Source organism: Chionomys nivalis, chromosome 8, assembly GCF_950005125.1.
Source record: "Chionomys nivalis chromosome 8, mChiNiv1.1, whole genome shotgun sequence".
NCBI classification, from domain to species: Eukaryota; Metazoa; Chordata; class Mammalia; order Rodentia; family Cricetidae; genus Chionomys; species Chionomys nivalis.
In genome coordinates, this window is record NC_080093.1 from 78,185,917 (window position 1) to 78,212,316 (window position 26,400).

General features: G+C 42.7%; 1 protein-coding gene across 3 annotated transcripts; it reads right to left on the reverse strand.

The window, feature by feature from the left end:
• Ccp110 (centriolar coiled-coil protein 110) lies at window positions 1-25,487 on the reverse strand. Of its 3 annotated transcripts, none has more exons than XM_057778370.1 (16): window positions 25,319-25,487; window positions 23,690-23,789; window positions 21,694-21,848; window positions 19,936-20,064; window positions 15,117-16,770; window positions 14,413-14,543; window positions 13,755-13,917; window positions 13,101-13,240; window positions 12,588-12,704; window positions 8,465-8,566; window positions 8,124-8,240; window positions 7,099-7,172; window positions 5,407-5,469; window positions 4,763-4,822; window positions 4,228-4,313; window positions 1-1,951 (listed from the first exon to the last, which is right to left on the reverse strand). In XM_057778370.1, the coding sequence occupies exons 3-16, from the start codon at window positions 21,835-21,837 to the stop codon at window positions 1,899-1,901; spliced, it is 3,033 nt and encodes a 1,010-aa protein (XP_057634353.1). In that variant the 5' UTR covers window positions 21,838-21,848; window positions 23,690-23,789; window positions 25,319-25,487; the 3' UTR covers window positions 1-1,898. The 3 variants fall into 3 exon arrangements, with proteins under 3 accessions (XP_057634353.1, XP_057634355.1, XP_057634356.1); XM_057778372.1 differs by having other exon boundaries at window positions 23,690-23,832; XM_057778373.1 differs by lacking the exon at window positions 4,228-4,313.
• Window positions 25,488-26,400: the final 913 nt, after the last annotated feature.

The window sequence follows — 26,400 nt, forward strand, 5'->3', positions numbered from 1 at the left end:
GATGAAAGTTTATTTTGCCTTTTACCTAGAAGCAAGACTAGTGAAAAATCAAAGTATAAAAATAAATACAATTTACATGAACAGACATTCCAGTCAAAGTAAAAATAACAATAAAGATAACGCATATAAATAAAACTTCAAAAGCACAAAACAGTGCCTGGCACTTTTCTGAGAGAAAATTCTGAACATTCAAATGTAAAACACACAAAACTTTCATCTTGAAATTAAAAACACACCAGTTTCTCATCCTTAATCTAAAAGTAGTTGTAGCTTTCCTAAACAGTTTTCTTTAACTAATTCATAGTAATACACACAAACTTAGCTCTTCTTATAGAAGAGCCCACAATGATACAATTAAGTGTCCTGAGTGTTTCAAACAATGAAGCAGTTTATCACATTTGAAATATAACTTGGTGTACCTTCCTACAAGTAAAAAAGCTATAATGTGGACTTTTTTGGGTTGTTTTTCAAGACAGGGTTTGTCTTTGTAGCCCTGGATATCCAAGAACTCGCTCGCTATGTAGACCAAGCTGGCCTCGAATTCAGAGACCGGCCTGCCTCTGCCTCCCGACTGCTGGGATTAAAGGCATGTACCACCAATGCTTGGCAGTAACCTGGACTTTTTTTTTTTTTGACTGTTTTCTTTTTCTATTCAATGAATGGTAAGTCTCAATAAAGAAAACCAAGTTTACACCCAGAGTGGGTTATTATTTTGTAACTATTGCTGGGCATAAAACTCAAATCTCAGATGGAAGAAAATCAGAAAAACAATCTTTATCTCCATACTCCTAAAAGGTTAAGAATATATATAGGCTGCATCTTCAAAATACTACTATCTTTAAAATTCAAGTTATAAGGATCGATATACACAGTCCCAATGCCATATAAGAAGCACAAAGCCCTTTTAGAATCATATGAAAAGTAGCATTCTCCTTCATAAAATCATATTCTCGGTACATTGTTGGTTGATGCATTTAATGAATATGTTAGTCATAAAAGCCATACATCTCAGTGCCTTTATTGCAGATTTTAAACTAGACAGTATTACTGTGCTATCCACTGGATTTCTTACTAAATAGCCCTTTATTCTCTCCTAAGTGAAGCATGCTGGAAAAAGAAGACTAGGAAGAAATAAGTCATACAGACGAAACGGAACTAACTGCATGCACTCTGCTGTCCTGTCTTCACAGTGCACTCCCAGGCGCTACATTCATGAAGACTGTGCTCTCTTCTCTAAACTTCCCAAGAAGGTACTTATAAACTAGTCTACCTATAGCTAATAGTAACATACATGAAACCTGACATTTCTGTAAAACGACTAGTTATCCACAGGAATGTCCTTTACCCAAAACCATGACCCCCCCCCACCTCAGCCACTTCTTACTTAGGATTCAGTGTGGCAAGTGTTTCATCCTACGCAGCTATACTGCAAGTCAAAGGATATGGAATTGTGGGCATTTAAAATTAGAAAAACATATACTTCTGCAATAATTTCTTTTTGAACAGAACAGTATCTAATTTGTTTATCAAATTCAGCAATCAGTATATAGTCATGAATGAACTTTAGGTTTTAGGGATAATTTACAATTGGTGGTATCTTTTTAATACTCTGTAAAAATAAGTCCAAATTTCTTATGTTTTTTATAAAAATGGGTGACTGTAGACCTCTGGGCACATACATTATGCTGAGCTAATCATCTTCACCCAGACTACATTAATAGGAAAATGAGGGAGGAATTCTCCAAACTGACAAGATTATACATACAAATGTTCAGCCCTTGCTGTCTCTTTGCCTGTATAAACAGAGACCAGGGCTAAGCTAAAAGTCCTGGCCAGGGAACGGAATGTGGGAACAGCACGCTCTCCTCCCCTGCTTCATCCCAGTGAATGCTGTCTTCTTAAATTGTCGCAACATTTGGCCGCTTTCTTTGGATTTTTCCTGCATATGCTCCTAAAAATAGGGCAAAATTAACATTATTTCTCAAGGTTAGAAGTTTTCTATAATATAACTTAGTTAGTTACCAGGCATGAGGCCAAGCAATATATGCTGTTAAGCTTAGTTCTGAGTAGAAACTGTTACTCTCGTTTTAAGGACAATAGAGCATCAGCAATCGGCTGCCTCAGCTAACACTAGAATGGGAACTGAGAACTCAGCTGGCCTGTCGCCTCCTTTCCTGTGTTGCTTCACCAGTTCCTACTCGGCTTTGGTCAGTGGTTTCCAGATCACTGCGTATCTGCTCTCACACATACAATGCCAACATCGGCTTTAATCGTAGGTTCAGAGATGCAGAAACTGTAATATTTCAGATGCTGTGCAGCGCCCTTAGACGCTTGAAAATCCAACCTCAGTCTAAGAGGGTAATATCTGGCCAGAACAGAAAATGTGTGTCTCGAGATGGCTGTGGTAGCTACAATCCTTGGTGGACGAGGCTGTGGCAGAAAGATCGTAAATTCAAAGCCAACCTGGACTATATAGTAAGGACTCTTCATACAAAAACAAGAGTTTTCTATAAATTGATTATTAATAAAGGACTTAATGCTCATGTAGAGCAAATCGAAGTATTATTTAAAACATAAACCAAGACATTAGAAATCTGCGAGGGCAAAATAATTCTTTCAAGAGCAGTATTAAATTCATAATTAACATTTTAGTCAGTATGTCAAATTCTGAATTTATATAAAATTTATGAAGACGAAATTGAGACGTCTGTACTTTCACTGTCTATACATTCATATAAATAAAATTTTAGAAAAACAAGGCAGTTTTACTTGTTTAAAAACAGAAATTGTACGTGTTGATCACATTTCTATTACTAACTGCACTGCAATGCAATTAAACTTCAATAGCTATAAAAACTGAGCTTCGGTACACATTATTAACTACAGCAACTGCCTGCTCATCCTTTAGAGTGTCAATTACCCGGTGGAAAGCGCACTTGTTTCCTTGATTATAGACTCACAAGTGACAAGCCATGGAGATGGAATGCATGGAAACAAACATGCACAGTGGTCACTGTGGCAAACTGATGCTACGGGGCCGGACATAGTTCACTGCTCAATGATTTTCCAGCCACCCGGGAGTTACCAGTCTAGAACCCTACCATGAGAAGAACTGAAAACATCCTAATATTTTACATCACAGCACAAGCAACAGAGCTGCTGCTTGGGCTGAGCTCCTCCAGAGGCAGCTGACTGACCACCTCTAAAGCAAGCGGGCTCTCCCACCAGGTAAAGGTCAAACAATTCCAGTGACTATCACTTCAAGAGAGATCTTGTAAAGTACCCGAGATGCATATGGCATTATGAATTCTGTCCAGGGCATTTGTGCAGAAGGTCTGCAATCATCTCAAGCTCCTGACAGCTTGTTCCCTCCTGGAACCTACGTGAACAACAGGTGGTAACATGGAGACTGAAGTGACAGTAACGACATCGCTTCTTCTCATCTCACTTGGAAGAAGCCACTCACTAATATAGTCATAAATCTTGCCTACTTGTCATTAGTGGGGAGATTAGAATAACTCAAGCTTTCCTCCACTGCTCGGGGATTAATACGGCTATCTGTGAGTATCAGAAAGCAGCAGTGAACGCATAGCATTGCAAAGTGTTTTTAATGGGTTGCATAATCCTGAGCATAATCAAAATGTCTTAACCAAAACACCAACAAATATTAAAGCATTTGGTAAGAGTTTTGGATCAGCTCAAGACTGAATCTGTCTTTTTTGCCACCATAAACTGAACTTTAGAACAGGTTTTAGTTTCCCCCTTGATGATGAGGAACAGGAGATTTGGCTCAGGCTTCCTACAGAGGGAAAGCTTGGGACCCCCACACACCTGGCATATTCACTGTGGAGCTTGTGGTCGTGCGCAGACTCAGAAATCCTGGCCGACACACTGACCGTGGGGTTGAGCAGACCCACAACAGACATGAGATGATCATTTTTATTCATCTATAAAAGGGTTCTGGGTAAACTTGGATAATTCTACAAAACTTCCCAAATTAAAAAACAGTATTTTCCATAAAATTACTAGTCATTAAGACAGGCAGCCTAGTTCATAGGATTTCCTGGCTGCCACAAAACACTAAGACAGCAATAGGAATGTCCACGAATATGCCAACATTCTGGTGGCAAGGAAGACTGCAATGCGTGTCCCACTGGGAAGCCTGAGTCATGGGGCAGATTGCGCATGCCCCTGGTTGAACGGGCTCCGGGATTCATGGCTACACACCTGACACAGGCACTCTGTTAGGCACTCTGCTCTGTGAAGGCTTCTGTCTATTTTGCGCAACCCCCTTCACTGATGTCTTAGGGGTTCTAATTGAATATAAAAAGGTTAATGAGTCACTTGCATGAAGGTCTGAACTTCAGAGAAAACAAGAAGACAGCATCAACTACTCAAAGCATAAGCTTGAGAGGAACGGAAGGCCATGCATGCAGCACTAGGAGAGCTGCACCTGTGTTTCCCAGGAGACCGGACTCCTGCTTCCCACTTGGTTGGAGATTCATTGGGCAAGGCTACCCTTACTTGATGACTAAGCTTACATTGAAACATATAATGAGTAAGATGGTATGAGATGAGAAGTAAAAGCATGCCAACATCAGATGATACCTAAGACACTTTATACAGTCATGAAACAAGAAGGCAGTCTACACACAAATCAGGTCTTGATGCTATGCACTATAACACACACAGTGGGAGATCTCATACTGAAGAGAACAGTATAATTATTTTTCCGTCTCAAAACTGATCTTGGCATTCTTACCCTTGTCTACTAAGTAGCCTATGAACAGGTGCATTCTGTCCTTGGTTTGGCTGAAGGACTCTGTTGACAAATTAAATGCAAAATTAATTCCAAAAGACAAATTCCATTTTCCCCACTTTCTTTCAATGGGTGGAAGGTGACAAAGTAAGGTTAGAAGAAAACTATGCAGCAGCATGGGCTGTGTATCACAAGGCAGCTAACTGACTAAAGCATGTCGTTCACTCTGAGCTCAAACCTCAGGTTCTCATCAGGCAAGCAATGTTCAGCACACGCAACCCCCGAGCCTTTAGAGAATTTCCTGACATGCCGTACCCAAGCCAACCTCTCATTTTACAGGAGGGGAACGAGGTGTGTGCACTAAGTCAATGTCCTAAGGGTCTTAAATAAGTACCAAAGATTCCCATTAGTCTGAAATTTCTTCTAGGCGTGCCCTACCAATAGTGCCAGGAACCTCTGGTCTGACCACATGTGGCCAGGAATAGGAGCAGAAACTATTGAGTCCTGGGCCTCAGCTCCTCCAGCTCAGCAGCAGAGCCCTACTGATGGGAGCAAGGTTTTAAAAAAAGCAAGCTTTGACTATATAAAATTTTCTTTAAAAAAACAAAAACAAAAGCCTCTGGCAGAGAGGAAGTGATTTTGCTCACCTTGTTTCTGAAGGGCTTTGCTTCAGCAGGAACTTCTTATTTGGCATTCCCATTTCAGCAACTCTGGCACCATATAAAGATAAAGACAATGTATTTCAGAAGGGAGGAAACAGACTGATAAATGACAGGTGGGCACTGGGAAGTGAGGGCCTGTGAAAGGCCTACACAAAGCATATTAAAAATTAACTTCAAGAAAAGGGTTTTAGAAGCTGGAGAGATGGTTCAGACGTTAAGAGCACACCAGTTGCTCTTCCAGAAGACCTGCCTTAGGTTCCCAGCGACCACATGGCAAATAACACCTGTCTGTAACTTTGATTCCAGAGGAGCCAATGCCCTCTTCTGGCCTCTGTGGACACCAAATACAGATATGATAAACATACATACATACATGCTGGCAAAACACTCATACACATAAAACAAAATTTTTTTTTAAAGTTTTTAAATGATAGTTTCTGGAGTATACTTCTTGAGCTTTTGTTCCAGAATTATCAGAAGGAATATATTTAAATGGTGAAAAAGCTAAATATTAAATATAAGGACTAACTATTGAGATTGTTTGACTGGCTATTAGTCATATAAGCTGGATGTCGAAAAATAAATAATTTATACTTTATTAGAAGATAAATCCACTTTTTTACCACTAATTTTAATGAATCTCTATATCAAAAGGGAGATTTCTGCCCAACATGGTGGCAGACCCCTTTAATGCCAATTTAGGCTACATTGTATACTCCAGGCCAGCCAAGGCTACACAGTAAGAGCCTGTTAAAAAATGAAAGAAGGAGGGAGGTCAGGAGAGCTGGCTCCTCCATTCACCTGGGGGATGGGGGGAGGTGGCCTTAAGTTGACCCACCTCAACACCTATCCCATCTATGGACCTGCAGGAGCGCGTGAAGGGGCCAGTCCTGCGGAACCATAGCCACAAGATTTCCAGGACAGGGGCCACAAAAGAATATCTGAGAGGACTCTTAGTAAGGGTGTGCCAGGAGCCAGAGGCTTTAAACTAGACTAACGACTCATTGCAATGAACATTTACAAGTAAAGCTGTTGGGGCAAAAGGGTCCACTGCGTGACACACCACAGCTCCCAAGCACAATTCCCAAGGGCACAAAGGAAGAATGAATTGCTACCAGTCAGGCAGAACTAGAGACCCTCGTGACTGGTATGAGAGAAGGCTGTGACTGATAGAGGGGCAGGTCATTACCCAGAGAGTCGGTGAGGTTTTGCTTTTTTCTTTTTAATTTTCTCTTCTATTTTCTTTCAGTGGGGAGGTTACAAGAATGGAGGGCAGATATGGAAGGAGTGGGAAATAAATGGGATTGGGGTGCATGACGTGAAATTTCCAAAGAATCAATTTATTAAAATTACATTTAAAAAAGAGGGGGATTTCTATCAGCTCAGCTGCAGAAAAGCAAATTGATATTTCTAATTATTTTTTTTTACTTGATGCATATGAGTATTTTGGCTGCACACATGTTACACATTTAAGCAGTTCTTGGGGAGACTGGAGTTTAAGAGCTGTGAGCAGCTATGTGGGTACTGGGAACAAAACCCTGGTTCTCTGCAAGAGCAGCCAGTGCTCTTCCCCACCGAGTCGGCTCTCCAGCCCCTGTTCATTTCTTACTGGAACATAAACAGAGCAGCTGATCACTAAAGCTAACCGGCTGATAAGACAGTGACACCAGAACTTACTTCATGAACTTCTTCCTATCGAGAGACTTCTGTGTTGCGGCTGAAAGCGCCACCCGCGGACTTCTCATTTTACCCTTCAAGTACAAAAGAAACATCAGGCTGACTAGTACCAACAGCGCTGTGTTAAAATAGAAGACGATCTCAAGTCCCCTAACTTTTGTTTAAGACAGGGTCTCTTTATGTAGCCCTGGCTGACCTGAAGCTCACTGTGTCAACCAGGCTGGCCTCAAACTCACAGAGATTTGCCTGCCTTTGCTTCCTGAGTGCTGGGATTAAAGGTGTGCACCCCGCAGCCAGCCACTTAACAAATGTTTGTAAGTAATCTCATTTTAAACGCTTAAAATTTCTACTTTTATTTCTACTTTTGTGTGTGGTTGCCAGACAGCACTCTTTGTTGTTGTTGTTTTGTTTTGTTTTTGTGAGTTTGCTTGTTTGGTTGATTGGTTTTGATTTTTGGAGACAGGGTTTCTCTGTGTAGACCTGGCTGTCCTGGAACTCATTCTGTAGACCAGGCTGGCCTTGAACTCAGCCAGCCCTCTTGGTATGCAGAGTTTTGAATTATTTGGAATCACTTTTCAGATTTCAAAAATGACAAAATTCACTTGGGAGGCAGAGGCAGGCGGATCTCTGTGAGTTGGAGACCAGCCTGGTCTACAAGAGCTAGTTCCAGGACAGGCTCCAAAACCACAGAGAAACCCTGTCTCGAAAAACCAAAAAAAAAAAAAAAAAAAAAAAAAAACCAAAAATGACAAAATTAATATGAACGTGCTAAGGATGCTCATTCTGGAGCAGCTGACTGTTTGAGTTACCAGAACAAAACAAATCAAGATCTTAGCCCTCAAGTCCAATCCCAATGCAGCACAGGATTCTGTTAGTGTGTGGTTCCTGTGGAGCTCACTACAGAGCTCAGTGGTGCTGGGAATCCTGGGGATCATCTGGCTTCAGAACTATCAGGAATGACACGGAGCCTCTATTACCTGAGCTCAGAAAAGCCCCTCCCTCAGAAAGCCACACGGCACACGTACCATCTGCCGGAGCAATTTCTCTTTGCGGGCTTCTCGATCATGATGGAGGATTGACATTCTCTCAGCTGCATCCATTACGAAGAAGATGTCATGAATACCATACAGGGCAGCTCGCAACTAGGTGTGAAAGAAGAAAATCGTGTCTGCATGTAAAAGGTGAGGCTCCAATTTAGTAATACGATGTATACTGTGCGCACATCTTACTTTAGAACAAGAGTATAGGAGTTTTCACTGAAACCTGTTTCCCCTGTTTAATTGAAGAGAGAAATACATTTCTACCCTGGATCTCCAGTTAGGAGCTGACCAGTTCCCTGGGAACCCTTCAGGACAACAGCATCTACCTGAGCTAAAACTCGTTCCTGAAGGGAAGCATCTTGGGCTGAGACAACACCTCTCTTCAGTGGGGCTTCTGACTGAAAGCTTCGTATGAACTCCATAGTATCCTGAAAGAAAGAGATGCTCCTTCAAAAGCAGTTTTCTAGGAAGATTTATAATCACTTTATAAATCAGTTTTATAAACGTTTTAATAAAAGTTTCCTTTGATTTTCTTTTTTTTTTTCTTTTTTTTTTCTTTTTTTTGTTTTGTTTTGTTTTGTTTTTCGAGACAGGGTTTCTCTGTGGCTTTGGAGCCTGTCCTGGAACTAGCTCTGTAGACCAGGCTGGTCTCGAACTCACAGAGATCCGCCTGCCTCTGTCTCCCAAGTGCTGGGATTAAAGGCGTGCGCCACCATCGCCCGGCTTCCTTTGATTTTCTTTCTCCATCAAAAATTACTAAGAGCACAAAACTGTCACTGATGACACAGCAAGCAGTCCCTACACCCCCACCTATTTCCCCGCCTCCTGCTGCAGTGGTTTTTTTCAAGCTTCTCAAAAGCCTCCTCCTGCCCAGAATGGCAGAGGGACTGTAAACAAGGAGCTATGCTGTTGAGGCAGGCTTCTGCATCCTCTCCACGGGAAAGCTACCTGACTTAGCCAGATGGCTCTGAATTAGCAGTCACTTGAACACCCATCATTAACTCACCACAGGTGCCCAGGGACCTAAACAGCCTATCTGTGACAGCATTTGTATGTTACGGTGAATGCCAGATTTGGAGAATCTAAAAATTCTGGGTTTTTTTGTTTGTTTGTTTGTTTGTTTATTTTTCAAGACAGGGTTTCTCTGTAGCTTTGGATCCTACCCTGTGGAACTCACAGAGATCCACCTGCCTCTGCCTCCTGAGTGCTGGGATTAAAGGCGTGTGCCACCACCGCCCGCCTGAGAATTTAAAAATTCTAATGCTGATAAAAAGGAAGGTGGCGAGGCGATGACCTTAACCATACCACTGAATTTAGATTTAGATTTGTACCTAGTGATAAATCGGCCTGGAGGCAATACTCATTGCAATACCAGATGCTGAAGATAAAGAAGATAACCAACAAGGAGGAATATAAAAAGGAAGCCTATGAAGAAGCATACAAACACAGCTGTCCCCCAAGGGTGACCTACTATTTAGGAAAAGTCAAGCAGAGGCACGCTGTCTCGGCTGTGAGCAGCACAGCTGGGGACTGGACAGAAGACGCACTGTGAGGTTTGAGGTGGGATGGGGCACATAAACAACAATTGCCGGGCAGCATGCATGCCAGTAACAAGTGACATGTCCTATGCCGCTTTAAGACTGCTCTGATTAGGGTGGTGACATACATCTGTGATCCAACACATGAGAGGCTGAAGCAGCAGGACTGCCATGAGTTTGAGGCCAGCTTGGACTAGAGTGAGAGCCTGTCTCTAAAAATAAGTAAAAACTTTGTAGAAGAGAACCAAGGATGCTCACTCAGGAGTGGAAGATTAAAGGCCTTTTCTAACACTCGTCCACACCAGCTCCTTCTTGAGAGGCCATCAAGTCATCACTAACAGAAGAAATGATGACCCTTATTCACAAAGGTGACTCAACCACAGGTATCTGTAGTTTATCACACAAAAATGCTTTCTGCCCCCAGGTCCCCTCTGGGCAGTTCTACAGCCGTGTCTTGTATTCTGTGTGCCAGAGGCTGGGGGTGAATTGCACAGGACCCTAAGAGGTGGAGAGAAAGGATGGGAACGAGACAGGGAAGAGCAAAGAAATGCCTGCTGAAGGCCTAAGGATGCCCTCAGTTCTAAAAGGCCCCAAACCTCAGGGGGTCCCCATCTCTACTATCCTCCATAGGGATGCGACAGAAGTCTTCTAATCCAGAGCCCAGATTATTTAACTCCGGCATCTCCTCTTGGCACATGCTCTGCTTCTAGCACCGTGCTCCCCTTGTCAGGTTCAGCCTCTTGGGGTGGAGGCTTTCATTTCCCACCTCTCAGACTAGTTTTCCGTAACAGAACAAGTAAAACTGGGAGAAAGTTCTCAAAGCATTTGAGATGATCAAGATTGTTTTATCTTTGTACTAGCTTAACACTTAAACCTAGGTCTTCTACACTAATATGCTCTTGTTCTTTCTTTAAAAACATTTTATTTATTTATTTATTTATTTATTTATTTTTTTTTTTTTTTTGGTTTTTCGAGACAGGGTTTCTCTGTGGTTTTTGGAGCCTGTCCTGGAACTAGCTCTTGTAGACCAGGCTGGTCTCGAACTCACAGAGATCCGCCTGCCTCTGCCTCCCAAGTGCTGGGATTAAAGGCGTGCGCCACCACCGCCCGGCAAAACATTTATTTTTATATGCATGAATGTTTTGCCTTCATGTGCACCACATGTATGCAGTGCCCATGATGCCCAAAGAGAGCATCAGAACCCCTCTGAAATGGGAGTTACAGATAGCTGTAAGCAAGTATGTGGAAGCTAGGAACTGAACCCCAGTCCTCTGGAGGAACAACCAGTGCTCTTATCTGATGAACCATCTTTATATCCTCGTTAAAAAATAAATGATAGATGATAGATTAGATAGATAGATAGATAGATAGATAGATAGATAGATAGATAGATAGATAGATAGATAGAGTGGGGCTGGGCAGTGGTGGTGCATGCCTTTAATGGAGGCAGAGGCAGGGGGATGTCTAAAAGTGAGTTCCAGAACAGCCATGGCTACATAGGGAAATCCTGTTTCAAAAAACAAACAAATAAAAAGGTCGTTTGGGGTGTTTTTGTTTTGCTTTTTAATTACATTTAAAATGTATAAATATGAAGGGATGTGTACCACAGTGCATGGGCAGAGATTAGGGAGCAACGCGGGAGTTGGTTCTCCTTTTTCATGTGCGTGCTGGGATTGAACTTGAGTTGTCAGTCTTGGTGGCAGACACCTTTGCCCAGAGCCATCTTTTTTCATTATTGCTAATTTTTTTTTTTAAATTTTATATGCTTTAACGTTTTGCCATGAGTGTCAGGTCCCCTGGAACTGGAATTACAGACAGTTGTGAGCTGCCATGTAGGTGCTGGGAACTGAACCTGGAACCTCTAGAAGAGCAGTCAGTGCTCTTAACCACTGAGCCATCTTAAATACATTAACGACACACACTTTGGATTTCATCATGGCACTTTCATACATGCACAACATCTCTTTTTCACGCAGCTGCCACCACTCTGGTGCCCCTCCCCTCCACCGACCCCTTCTCCCTTTCCTCACTAACTCTTCCACTTGTGTTTTCGGTGGCGCAGTGAGTTTCATGAGGGCTGCTTACAAGAGCATGGGCACCAGTGGTTATTCCAAGAAGAAAATGTCTCTCCCTCTCCCATCAACCGCTAATGGGAAAAAATCTTCAAGGAGGGGCAGGGCCCCACAAGCCCCCCCATCTTCATGACAGGGTATTTATTGGTGGACCTAATTTTTTTGAGACAGGGTTTCTCTGTAGCTTTGGAGCCTGTCCTGGACAGAGCTCTTATAAATCAGGCTGGCCTCAAACTCACAGAGATCTGCCTGCCTCTGCCTCCCGAGAGCTGGGATTAAAGATGTAGACACCACCACCCAGCTGGTAGACCTAATCTTAAGCACATTTTATACAAAAGACAGGGTCTCTCACAGAGCAGTCTCCTGTCTCAACCTGCCCTAGCACTGGAGGTGCAGACCACATGATCGTACCTGGCTTTTTACATGGGTGCAGGAGCTTTGAACTCAGGTTCATAACCTTTACAGGGAGTGTATCCTCTGAGCCATCTCCCTAGGCCCCACTGCACTCCTGAACTTGCTATTGTGATTATCTGCATAAAATGTGCTTAAGATTGTGTCTTGGTGGAGATGACGAGTGTGACAGCTGACGTTCTCCTGCGGCCTCAGCACATGCACACACACAAAGGGAATAATACCAGTGCAGCAGTCACGCTATGCCTGGAAATCAGCACTCTATACAACTCTGGGGTGGGGGGGCAGGAATCTGGAAAAAAATCTAAGTAATCAGATTTATGAAAGCAACTAACCTAAGATAACTAAAAAAAGTCTGATCTGAGTTCTGAGCTCGGCTGTCAGAAGACTGACATGAAGGGAAAAACAAGGGATTCCAACAGTCTTACTTTCACGGTTTGGCGAAGCTGCTTTAGCTTGTCTGTTTGCATAAGTTTACGAGTAAGAAATCCTTTTGCCACAGCAGTTATTTTGTTAAATTTTGCTTGTATTTCTGGACTAAAAACCTAGAAAAGATTAGACACAATGCTTTAAGAATACGAGCACCATACTTAATTGAGTCTTAATCTATCACCATCAGCTAAAATTCCTCTCTGGACATTGGCTCGTGTAGTTTCCTCTGTATCAAGGGCTAAGCTGCTTAGTGAGCGGCAAAAAATAATGACCCGATGTTCACTATACAGCCTAAAATATAGTCTGGTCTGATGAGACGCTTGCCAGGTAAAGTCACCAGCCACCAGGCCTGATGTCTTAACTCAACCCCCCAGGACCCACATGGTGGACAAAGAGAACCAACTCCCACAAGATACCCTCTACTGTCTATACACACTGTGGCATGTGTGCCAACCCCAACTCCAATAAATAAACACGTAAAAAACAAGACATATATCAAGGCTGCCCACCTGAGACCATTTAGCTTGGGCCCTTCCAAAAGGCCTTGTTACTGAGAGTTTGGTCACGTCACTGGCCAGCGATCCCCAGAGGTAGAATGGTGCTTCACTTGCAGAACCAAAGCTATATTGTAGGGCAGAATTTGTGAAGCCTAGAGAAACATACAGTACAGACTAGTATAGTGATCTATATGGGATGCCACATAATCAGAATATACAAAACACTGCAATAACATTGTGACACTCAGAGACTGACCCAAATGCAGACTTAAAATATCCATGGACTGCAGCTCTGTGCCAGATGGAGCTTTTCAGGACAAACAGAATCTCAGGATAACTGATGCTGTGAAAAGCTCTTATTGCTACTGGGAAATTAGAGGTAATTCCAGATCACCCAGGAGATAATCAACTGTTCTCACTTGAGCATGTCACCTGCCGCATGAATGAGCAGCTAGGCTCAGGGCCCAACTGCCTATTCTCCTTGTTAAGGTTGAGGCTTCTCACAGACACCTGTTCTGCGGGCTTAGATCCGATATCATGTCATTTTTCATGGCTACTAAGCAGCTGGCAAACGGGTGGGATGGGCATTAAATTACTGGAAGGAAGGTATGATTAGAAAAGCTTACGCAGAATAACTTCGAGTGGAAAACAAGGTTTAAGATCTACCAGAGTTGTCTGAGGTCTGGAGCGAGTCCACTTGGGACAGCATTGTTTCTAGCAGAGCAGAACCGCTTCTTTTTCTCCACTCCAGCTCCAATGCACTGCTCAGGTCGGAGACATCCGCCACAACTGCCTTCTCTTTCAGCATCTTCTCCTGCTCTTCTATTTCCTGCAGAGTGACCATGTACCATGACATGCTAGATCCTTTGACGATGTCTGAGATGATGCCACTGTAGACTTATCCCAAGAGCAAGTGTAATCAAGAATATATTCTTGTTTAGCTCAGGTTTCCTCCCTCAAAATTACAACTTGGTCAGCTGACTGCACTTTTTATAAAATGTTTTTAAATGAGATATGACTATAATAATCACAAAACAAGTATTTTTATGATATTGTTCTTGAAAATATATATTCAGCATCTATTTTTTAAAAACCTTTAAAACTATTAGGAATTCCAATTGAAGGATTCAGTAAGGTTCCTTTCACAAATTATTCAGTTGCTTTTAGGTAAGAACTTACCCTCCCCAAAAAAGAAGAGAGAGAGAGAGAGAGAGAAATCTTGTCTCCCACCAACCAAAGATATGTAGAACAGAAAACAGTCAGTATGGAGGTGGCTGCAGTTAACCCTTTGCAGCTAGCCCGTCCCCACATCTCGGTGCCTCACCCTCTGCAGTCGCTCCTGCTCTCGCTCCTGCTCTGCTATGAGGAGGGACAGCTGCTGCGCATGCTGCTCCTCCAGTCTCTTCCGCATCTCTTCAAATGCTAACATCCTGCTTTTTAGTATCTCCTGGCCTTCTGAAAAGATTAGATGGAGAAGACTCACTGACCGTCTCACAGCAGGGCTGCACCTCCTCCCCTACCCACCCTCAACTGCAGCCAAGAGTCTCCAAAGCCTGACTAGCTTTAAGATGTGGTCCTTGGGGCTGAAGACAGCACAGGTTAAGAACACCCATTGCTCGTCCAAAGGACCCAGATTTGGTTCTCAGTATCACATCAGGTGACCTACAACTGCCTGATCCAGGGAACTGGATGTCCTCTAACCCCTCAGGCACCTGCAGGAATGTGGTGCACACAAACTCATGTAGATGTGCTCTCTATCTCTCACACACACATACAAACAAACTTTAAGAGAGATGTGGTTCTTGCTGGGCAGTGGTGGCGCACACCTTTAATCCCAGCACTAGAGAGGCAGAGGCAGGCAGATCTCTGAGTTCAAAGCCAGCCTGGTCTACAAAGCAAGTTTTAGGACAGCCAGGGCTACACAAAGAAACCCTGTGTTTCGAAAAAAAAATCCAACCAAACAAACAACAACAAAATTTTAAAAATGCAATCACCTTGAGAGGCAGCAAACACTTCTAGTTTCCGTACCTTTAGGGCTAGTTTCTAGTATCTTATTCTTGTTAATGTAGCCGGATCCCTTAGAGTATCTTCTTTCTGGCAGTTGTTCCCTTTCCTGTTCGACTACTCCAGCTGTTATAATGTAAGGACAATTTTCTTTTTGCAAACTATCAATATCTAAATCAAGTCTCCGCTTAACTTTTTCAAGACTGTTATCCAAAAACTGTTCGTTTCCACAGGGCACTGAAGGAGTGTCCATCTGCCGTCTGGAAATCTGGGTCTGCATAAGTAAGGGAGATGGGTTTTTCACATCATATGATTTATTCAGTTCCATTTGTAAATTGCAAGAGTTTTTTGCTAACATATTGGCTGACTTGAGTCCACACACATCTTCCATGGCTTGACTTGCTACACACTGACTGGTGGTGTGTAGTTCATGCAACTTGGGCACAGCCATACAAGTATTATCCGCTTTCTGGACTTCCCTCTCATTGGGTGTGAGGGGACCTTCCACAGCAGCATGCTCAACAGTGACTTTATTGTCTACTTGATTTCCTAAGGCCTGATGTCCCTGACTTGGCTTACCCATAACCATCTCTCTTGTGGTCTCCAACATGCTTTTGCTAGCAGAAACCTTGCCTGAACAAACCCCTGTGAAGTCAGCTGGTGACTTTGGCACAATTTCAGATTCATTAGTTGTTTCACCAGCGGCTGGAGTGACTCTATGCACGGCCTCTTCTTTTCCCTTTGGGCTCAGCTCACAGGCATTCACCGGGTTATTTATAAGGATCTGACATGCTGACGATGGCCTGGAACGCCTTCGATGCATTGTAGGACTCACACTGGGCTCTGGACTGGGTAATTTGGCGTATGGACCTGTAAGACTTTTGATAACTTTATTTTCAGTAATAAAGGTGGGAACAACTTGAAAAGCTGCCTCGGCTTCTGGAAGAATAGGAGAGTCATTTCCCACAGGTAGATCTACTTTAGAAAAGCTGGCTAAAACTGACGTGCCCATGTTGCTTGCTTGAGAAGCACCTTGGAGGAGAACGTTGGACTTATTAAGGCTTGGTTTGTCTGGGATGGTGGAGCCACAGTGCCGGCCTGTGGGCAGAGGTAGGGTCTTCTCCTTCCCACAGTCACCTGCCTTAGCAGCGTCGTTTTCTTTGTCTGAATGGCTTTCACTAGCACTTCTCTTTGCACCACTCCTCAGACTCCGTCTAGACTGTTCTCTCTCCACGAACTCCTTTGACTTCTTCATTAGATTCTGAAGGCTCATGATGTAAGGATCTGGTGTGACTTCCACCAAACGTGATGGGTCCTGTTCTTCTTTTGCTAAGAGGGAACCGTCAGAAATGAGAGTCTCCTGTGAGCTCGCTGAAGAGAGCCTTGGAGCAGCTCCGTTTTCTGCCTGCCTGCTGTCTGGACTGTCACACCGCTTCAGAGAGTCAGACCCTTCGGAGTCTCTAGGCAGGCTCACCCCATCAGCACTGTGCTGGTCCTTATTGCCCACAGGCAGAAGTCTAGCCATATTTTCAAGCTTTACTGAAGTACAGTGCTCAGGGGAGCTTGGCAAGCTGTTCGGAACTGTAGCAGGAGCATTCGCGCTTTTGACTTCTGAATTAGAATAAATAGTTTCTGTCGCCCACTGGTCAAAATCACTGGCATTTGGTGCTTTTCTAACCTGAAAAGGGACATTTAAAAATTAGTATTTCTCCATTATACAAAAAAAAAAAGAGCCTGTGGGTTTTGTTGTTTGTTTGTTTTATTTACTTTCATTTTTAAAAAAAAGACAGGGTTTCTCTATATACATCAGACTAGCCTTGAACTCAGAGAGATCCTCCTGCCTCTGCCTCCCACGCATTGGGATTAAAGGTGTGCCCTACTTCAAAAAAAAAAAAAAGCCTTTGATTTTATCATTTCCAAAAATAAAGCAGAAAAGGAAGATTTAGAGTTCTGATATTTGAGAACACAAAGGATATTTCATGCCTGCCATCTCAATACTCAGGAGACTGAGACAAGAGGATTGCATGGTGGCACGCGTCTTTAATGCCAGCACTTGGAAGGCAGAGGCAGGCAGATCTCTGTGAGTTGGAAGCCAGCCTGGCCTACAGAGCAAGTACCAGGACAGGCTCCAAAGCTGCACAGAGAAACCTTGAAACCTTGTCTTCAAAAAAAAAAAAAAAAAAGCCAAAAGAAAAATAAAATACACTCAGCGATCAGTTTCTATATCCTGAATCACCACAAAAGAAATTTATTGGTTACCCTAGCCTATTTATTTAAAGGAAAAAAGAAAATGATCTCTTCTGAAACGAGTATGCCTGGACACACATACACACAATTTATCCATGTTCACTTTAATCTTGGGATAGGAGCAATATCATTAACTTCTTTCTAATTGTGTGTTATTACCACCAGCAATGATTCCTAAGACAAGTTATTCCCTAACAATAATAACATATGCAATAAATTCCAAATAAGCAAATGTTTTACATAGTTACATCTCATAAAGCAAAACAGGGACATTGATTAAGTAAAAATAATAACAATAAGACTTCTGCCTGTCATATGCTTATTCAAGAATCTCCTAAACTGGGTGGTGGTGGTGCATTCCTTTAATCCCAGCAAGCGAATCTGTGAGTTCGAGGCCAGCCTGGTCTACAAGAGCTAGTTCCAGGATAGCTAGAGCTGTTACAGAGAAACTCTCCTAAAAACTCCCTATAAGGAGCTCCAGAGATGGCTCATCAGTTTAGACACTTGCTATTGCAGCGACACCAAGTTCAGCTCCCAGCATCCACAAGGCAGCTCACTATTTATAACACCAGTTCCAGGAGATCTAATGCCCTCTTCGGGCTTACATGGGCACCAGATGCACACATGATGCACAAATACACATGCAAGTAAAATATAAAACTAAGACTTTTTAAAAAGTTTTAGCCAGATGTAGTGGACATGCGCTTGATCCCAGTACTCATGAGACAGATGCTAGTAGGTAGATTTCTATTTATTCAAGGCCAGCCAAGGCTACAAAATAAGACCCTGCCTCGAAAACAAAACAAAAAAATACTTTAGGAGCTTTGGCTTTCTGAGACCACCAGCCCAACTCTACTTTACAGAGGTGTTTCTCTCTGTGAGCCTTCTGTGTGTACCAGCTGGGGGAAAATGCTTCCATTTAAAAACAAACAAAAAACCCTCCCCATAAAATGAGGAGTTTCTGCCATAAATAATAGCTTATCCATGTAGTTTATGTTACTGAGAAATTAGAAATTTTCCACTTAGAATTCAACTTACAAAGTCAACTTTAATTAGATCAACTGACAAGTAAGTGAAGTCAGCAATCTGTATGTTTTCAAACAAGTAGGTCAACAGCTGACACATTAGGGTGAAAATAACTGTATACCTCAGAGACCAACCAGGAAAAAAATAAGCTAGAACTCATTCCATTCTGAATACTAAAACCCTGGAGTGGCTGTTTCCTATGGGCTTGTTTTGTTTTGCTAGACTATATGGCACTTGTGTCTCACCTATAAGTCCCAAGACACATGATGGCTCGTCTCCAGGCACTGTGCAGTAAACAATTCAAGTAGACTTGGTGATAACCACAGGACGAAAATAAACCAAAAGGGGTGCACATTCCCGGAATCGATGGGCATGGTCCCAGGCTTAAGCAAAACAGATTATTCTGCTATATAAAATATTGCACAGTTCACTTCTTTGATTCTCAAAAGCTATGTTTTTTTGTATGTGGTAAAATGGACCTTATTAGACAAACTAAATTTTAAAAAAGAAATATTTAACTGAATCATAGGTTTCATAGATGAAAGAGGCCCTCCCAATCTATTTGGATTCCATGAAATCCTGTCTATATAGAAATTCATTACAGGTGACATTGTGTATGCTTTTCTAAACAGAAAGTTCTAGGACTCGAGTAATTTCATTAGTATAATCTGTTAATAGGAATTGGATCCTCTCCATGGACTAGATTCAGAACACTCTGCCATTTTTGTTGTAATGACAGGAAACAGTGAGTAGGCTAAGAAACTACTGTACATTAACTAACATAGACAGTAGTTATAATCTGCAAATTAAAATCTACTGCCAACACTATACACGACCCCACAGGGAAATGCAGCAGTTGGTAGAAACACCCTAAGGCTCACTACCACAGTCATCCAGCAGAAGTCACACAGACAGCCGATAAACCCTGAAAACTACGAAAAAGCAAAAGGGTTATGTCTGGCAGATTTAGTTGTTCCATTTAAACATTGGTTTTTCTTTTTAGTATGAAATGACACAAACCTTAAATTGTTTACATAAATCTGAGTTAATTTAAATAAAAAGAGCTACAAAAGGCATAGATATTGTCGTTTAAATGATTTCAGTTTGGGTCTGGAGATATATGTAGGCCTGCCTATTTGTTTAATCTACATGGCAATTTTCCATATCTAAGAGCAAAAGTTTCACACATGTACACACGCGCGCACACACATACACACCCTAAATCCTTTGAAGGCAGTTATTTACTTCAGCAAGAATAAGAAGGTCCTTTACTAAACAGTCTGATTAATTCAGGGGTAACTACAATGGGCAATTCTATCATCTCTGACACTGTTTGTAGTCACAAGACAGACAATAAGCAACTATACCCAGTGTATAGAGCCACTGTCTAAGGACCCTCTCTGATTCAAGTACTGGGCAGCACTAACAAACAAATGGATTCTCTCCAACAAATCATACTCAACCAAAACACAATAAGGCATACTTCACAATTAGTCAGCTTTTCTGAAAAGCTGTTACCAATGTTTACTTTGTAATGTCTTCATTTCTATCTAGAAGTTTTCTGACACACCTGGACATTTTCAAGAATCTCCTGGACACGAGTCAGTAAAGCTTTCTTCCTATTGGCCTGCTTTCTTGTTTGGACATCCAGTGCTTTCTGCTTTTCCTGTTGAATTTCCTTTCTCTTCTCAATGGTAAGCTGCAAGACATCATAAACATGCAATTCAATGGTAAAAGTATCAAACTGGCAAGTTCTAAATCAGAACAACCAAAACCCTATGTAAATCATCCAACAAGTGTCTGGGGTGCAAGGACTTCATCTGAGTGTCACAGACGCAGCCCATATAAAATCTCAGAAGCTCTGTCACGTATGGCCGGTGCATATCACTGAATGTACCTTATTCCCAACTAAAAATCAAGCTCACAGGAAAAATGCCTTGCTCACTTCTCCAATACTTTAAATGATAGACAAAATTAAATTAGCCCTTGGAGCCACTGCGGAACTTCTCAACTGACATTCTCTGATTTCTGATCTCTCATTTCAGGTTCCTCAACTTGTACCCTTCTTGTCAGTGCACGTCACCTCTCTACTTCCTTCAGAATGTCCAAAGATTTCATCTCAGACGGATAGTAGTAGGTACTGAGTAGTACAGGATGGGTGGTCACTGTATTACCTTCCAAGCTTTCTAGTTTTACAACGTTCATTACAAAATGCTGGCAGAAAACATTGATCTTTTAATGCTTATACAACAAAATAAATTTATTACTTATCTAACTTTCTAATTTAAAGTATGGTCACACATTGAAAAAAACAACATCAAATTGTCTATGATGATAAATATAACTTCTCTACCATCCTTTATTCTCTTATCCCTTGCCAAAGAAAGAATATACCATCCCTTTTCCAAACTGCAAATGTTTAACATACACCGAATGCCACCCATGATCCAGGGATTAGCCTAAGCATTTCACATACATTCATTTAATTCCCAAAAAGCATTATGAGGGCAGCACTGCCATCTGTATCCTCATTTAACAGTTAGTGAGATGGACCACAAGTTCTGCCCAGCAGAGAGTGACAAAACTGATCTAAAGCCAGGTCGGGTTCCACTGCCCAGCTGCCTGAGAGGATGCTGCTGCAGCAGCACAGAACGGCCTTCCACGCTGGCACTCTTAGCTCCCCTTATTCACTCTAATGGGTACAGGAAATGGATACAACGGACATGGTTAAACTGTTCCATTGTAATGGACATTTAGGTTGGCAATCAGTCTTTTGCTGTTTTAAACGATGTTGTTGTAATTTATACTTATTTCTTTGAACATATCTGTAAGATAGTCTTCCTGAATAGAACTGCTGAGTCAAAAGTTACAGACACTTTTAAATTTTGATAAACACTACCAAACTGCTTGCCAAAGAAAAAAAGAAAACCTGACTTTTCTGATAAAAGTGCATTAAACATTCATTTTACCCACAACATAAGAACATGAAGTCCTATGGGATCATTGCAAATCTAGTAGGGAAAAAATGCTAACTCATTTTTATTCTATTTCTCTAATTATGAAAAGACATTAGGCATCTTGTTGGCTGTTCATAAACCTTCCATTTATTTTTCAGTAGTCGTTCACTAGCTTTAAAAGTTATTTTAAAACAAATAAGGGAGCTGGAGAGATGACTCTGGATAAGAACACACTGTTCAGTTCAAAGCACCTATGGAGTCTATCACTCCAGCTCCAGGAGATCTGATGCGCTATTCTGGTCTCCTCGGGCACCGCACCCATACTTAAAAATGGAATCGATCTTTAAAAAATAAATAATTCCTAAGTTTACCAGTGGAGAAAGCACAGCCAGTCCGTGGAAGCGGATGAGTGAGACACTGTCTGCCTGGGCGGGCAGGAAGCACTCTGTGGACAGTGATGCCGCCTGAACTCGGGCGAGGGCTTTCTCACAGAACTCCTCGTACTCCTCCATCATCCCCCGTCACACTGGAGAAAGAAAACGGCTGTTATCAGTGCGCTGACAAACACATCTCGATTATGACCTAGGAGCACTGGAATATTAAACACTCCTAGAATGTGCAAGTCCTAGAGCGAGCCTCCTGGAATTCTCTGTTTATATATCTAAAGGCTTCATCTTGATGTCGTGGACACCAACGGACTCAGGCAGAGGTGGAAAACAGAAAAATCTATTGACTCTGGAATTAATTTTATTTTATAGTTAAAAATATTAAAGGTCACCAAGCAACTTAAAAAAAAAATCATGGGCGGTGGTGGCGCACGCCTTTAATCCCAACACTTGGGAGGCAGGGACAGGTGGATCTCTGTGAGTCCGAGACCAGCATGGTCTACAGAGCGAGTGCCAGGACAGGCTCCAAAGCTACAGAGAAACCCTGTCTCGAAAAACCAAAAAAAAAATCAGCCAAGATTTTACAATTTCTAGAAATTTGGGGTTATGAAAATCCCAGGTAGCCAGAAGGATTAGCCAGGGTATGCCTATTTTTAGCAAGTACTAAGTATTTATTAACTGCCTGTTTTGTATAACATTATGCAGCTCTGGCTCCTGTAAGACAAGGGAAAATAACAAGAGGAACACTGTCATGATCGTAACAAGATAGGGACCCAGTAAACTGTGCAAAGAAATGCCAAGTGCAGTAATACTCTTAAATGCTCATTTTAAGGCAAGTAACTACTTAACAGACAAAGACTGAGCATGGAAATTCAGTTCATGATGTGGACCCTGAAGACATGAAATAAGAAAGAACACAGTGCCCTGCTGGACCACTAAAGACTTATGTTATACAACATATAAACTCATGTCAAAGAGTCAGAAAAAAACTGGCATGGAAATGAAGGAAAAGCATGCAGAGTTCTGATTAGATCGTGAGGAACAAGAGCTACTCCATCCAACCCTGAGCAACAAAACTTTGCTCCAGTCTGGTGCTTATAATTCTTCCATTTGTGCAAAGTAAGATTAATTCCAAAGAAATACCTGGGTCTCTAGAGTTTTGCATGCTTACACTCACTTTAAAAAGAAATACAAGGCAGATGGTGGCGGCGCATGTCTTTAATCCCAGCGCTCGGGAGGCAGAGACAGGAAGATCTTTGTGAGTTCGAGGCCAACCTGGTCTACAAAGCAAGTTCCAGGACAGACAGGGCTGTTACACAGAGAAACCTGACCTAGAAAAAACAATCAAGCAACAACAAAACAAACAAACAAACAAAAAACCAAGACTTAAAAAGCAACAAAACACTTTGTGGCATAACAACTCATATCACAATATCTTAGCCAAAAAATATAGTAGCTGAGATGTAAAAAAAAAAAAAATCACAATAAATCCATTTCTGCTAAATTACTTTTTTTACAACACATCTTTTATTTTCACCATTAAAGGAAATAAAAATGTGATATAATTTCTGTGCATATGCACAGAAAGCAAGAAACTCAAATGTAAAAGTCTGGGAAAGTTAAGGGCATAAACTGCCTTTGTTAGTTTTATTTTTCTTATAATAGCATCACAGAGCGATGTCTCGTTGTAGAAAGTTATTCACATCCCTCGAGAGGTCCGCGCATGCCCTATACATTGCAAAGGTACAGAAACAGGGTAAGGTACAGCATGACACTGAATGAGACACTCAAGTCCCAGAGCTAATATAAAGACTGGAGAAAGCACCAAATGATCTTGGAGCATGACTGGACCTTTCTTGCCCATCAGTTTCAGTTCAGATGCCCCTCCTCAAAGAAGCCTTCTCCAATCATCCGAGCCTAAGCCCTCTGCCTCAGTCACTATCACATCACCCTGTTGTTTCCTCATTTCTATAGCACTTACCGCTATCTGAAATGCTCTCGTTTGTTTCCTTGAGGTTCGTGTGTCTTCCTCCACCAAAATGTAAGCTCCATAAGAACGGGTACTCTCTCAGGCTTGCTCCCTGAATCCCCATGACACAGAATGGTTTCAGCACATAGTAGGCACTTAATACAATTATTGAACAGATTAATTAGGGCAAATAGATCCAACAACAATGTAAAGTAAGAGTAGCAGGACGGAGAGAACTCTGAGAATGGCAGCTTTGAGAAAACTGTATTCCCAGAGAACTGGGTACCTCTAAATTTCGAAAGTAGCCATTAAAAAGAGAGTCCAGATTCCACGGTTGGGCAAGAGGGCACGGCATGTCTCACACCACTGCTACCACATGCAAGCAAGGTTTTATTTTAAGGGAGTCTTGATGACAAGGTGATCCCAACCACAAATCTCCTGCCCCATACTTTTCCGTCAGGCATTACTAGTCCATGGTCCACTTCCATTCACATTAGCCTCAGCAGGTCCAGACACGCCCTGTCTATTCCATTTATACCTTGGTGCGACTGGCCTTTGTCCAAGGAGCCTACTGGCAAACGCTATGGACTCATAGCTCCTATCTGCTCATTCATAACCAGCACTGTGCCAGAAATGTCACTAAGGGAAATGCAGACGGAACAAAGCTTCTGAGCTGGCTCCTTATCACTCAGTTTCCACAAATACAGAACCTTCCTACCGAGTCAGTAAAGGGGGAAAGACCTTTTACTTAGAGGCACATACTAGCTGTACATTTGTGGTAAGCTAGCATCATCCCTGCAACCCAGTTTCCGGGGATCGGTCTCAAAGCGATTTTATGAGAAACCACTGAGCTAAAAGCACAGGCAGACAGCAATCTGAGGTACTGTATGTAGGACATGTCGAAAGCATCGATACGTGGGGTCTGCTGTCCTAATGGGGTGGGGGCGTGGGGAATAATGGTGATTTTTAATCACCTGCGTGTGAACTCCTGGAGAAAGGAGGCAGTGTTTGGTTCTTGCTAAGATTCGAATGTAACTTGAAAACATTGAGGAAAAGAGAACAAGGGTTTCCTAATCCAAATCCATCTCTAGCTGTATAGGTCATGTGCCTGGACTGGTGGGTGAGAAGGCTGGAATCCGAGTAAGAAGGGTAGGAAGAAGCAAAGGGTGGGAACCACCTAGCAGCCAGCATCAGGGGTGCTCGGAGAACTAGCTTCACTGTCCTCGTAGCAACGCCACAGAGTGGCAAAGGTGGAGTAAACAGAGCTCCTAAAGGACTTTAGTTGTGGTAACCAGCGTTCAGAAATGGCCAGCGCACACCCTGGGGGATGATTCCCTCGCCTGCACCAAGGGAGAAGCCCAAGCCTTTCCTGCGCCAAGCTGAAACCCCATGTCCTATGCCTGTTCCTCAGCGTAGGATGCTTCACTGGGCGGAGCCAGCATCCAATCATCCCCCTCGAAGCGCGCCCCCACCCGTCCTCATCTCCCGTCTCCCCATCCTCAGTGCCTGCGTGGGCTCGTGGCCCAGAAAAGCCAAAGCCAGCCCGGAACGCTAGTCCTCTGCTCCGCGGGACACCAAAGCCGCCTGCTCGGGTACCAGCCTGGACCCGCAGAGAGACGAACTCGGTTCCCTCGCACTCACCTGACACCCACCGTCGGGTCAGCTTCTCTGCGGTGGACCGACCTCCCTAAGAAGCAAAGCAATCAGTCGGTTCAGACAGAGCGCATCTGGATCCGCCGCCTTCTCCTCCTCCTCCCCGCCATATTACGGGTCCCTCAGGCGGCAAACGCGGGATCCTGGCAACCGCCGCCGCCGCCACCAGCCCAACTCCACCCCTTAGGGCTGGTACTTCCGGTAGCTGTTTGGCGGGCAGTTGAAGCGGTTGATCTTCCATGGACTACAATCCCCAAGGTGCATAGCGCGTCAGAAATTGCGGGCATAGTCTTTACGGCAAGCGAGATGCACACTGGGAAAGTAGTCTTCACTACAAACGAAGGACTTACAAATTACTCTAGGAATTCTCAGGACCTAAAGCCCCAGAAGTGTTCCTTGAAGTTGTCGGGTATTTTTTTTTTTTTTGCTTATCTGTATAGAATAGTCTCTTCCTGTTTTGTCGGCGGAAAATGTACAACATTCACCAAATGTTTTCTCTATAAATAAAAATGTTGCTGAATCCTAGATGTCAACACAAAGCCTTAATATATGTGTGTGCTCATTTACAGATCAGTGGGGGAAAATATTCAGAGGAAAAGGTAAGAGGTTCAAGTGGCAGGAAAAAAAGTCCACAATTTTTTTGTTAGTTCCTATCTAAATAACTTACCGCCAGGGTTTTGATTTAATGACACCATTTCCATTTTGTAACTGGGCTTTACCTTCCTCCCAGTACTTTTTATAAATATAATAGACTTATAGAGCCTACCAAGGGTGGTTGTGAGGCATAACTCAGAAAAGTCCTATACAGTACCTGGTATGTGTTACACTCCCAGATCACGGGGTTCTCCCAAAACCACCAGGGAGTTCGCACTCATGTGTAAAAGCAAAGAGCCTTTATTCAAGCTTAAGCTTGGACTCTCCATCTGTCCAGGACTCAGGATCCTGATTGGCTGACATTTGTCTAGGGGTCTTGGCAAAGGGGGAATAGGTGGGTCCTGAGCTCAGGGAGTCTGGTGATTTTACCTAATCTTACCAAATGTTTGGAAATCAGGTACTTCCTTTTAGATGTT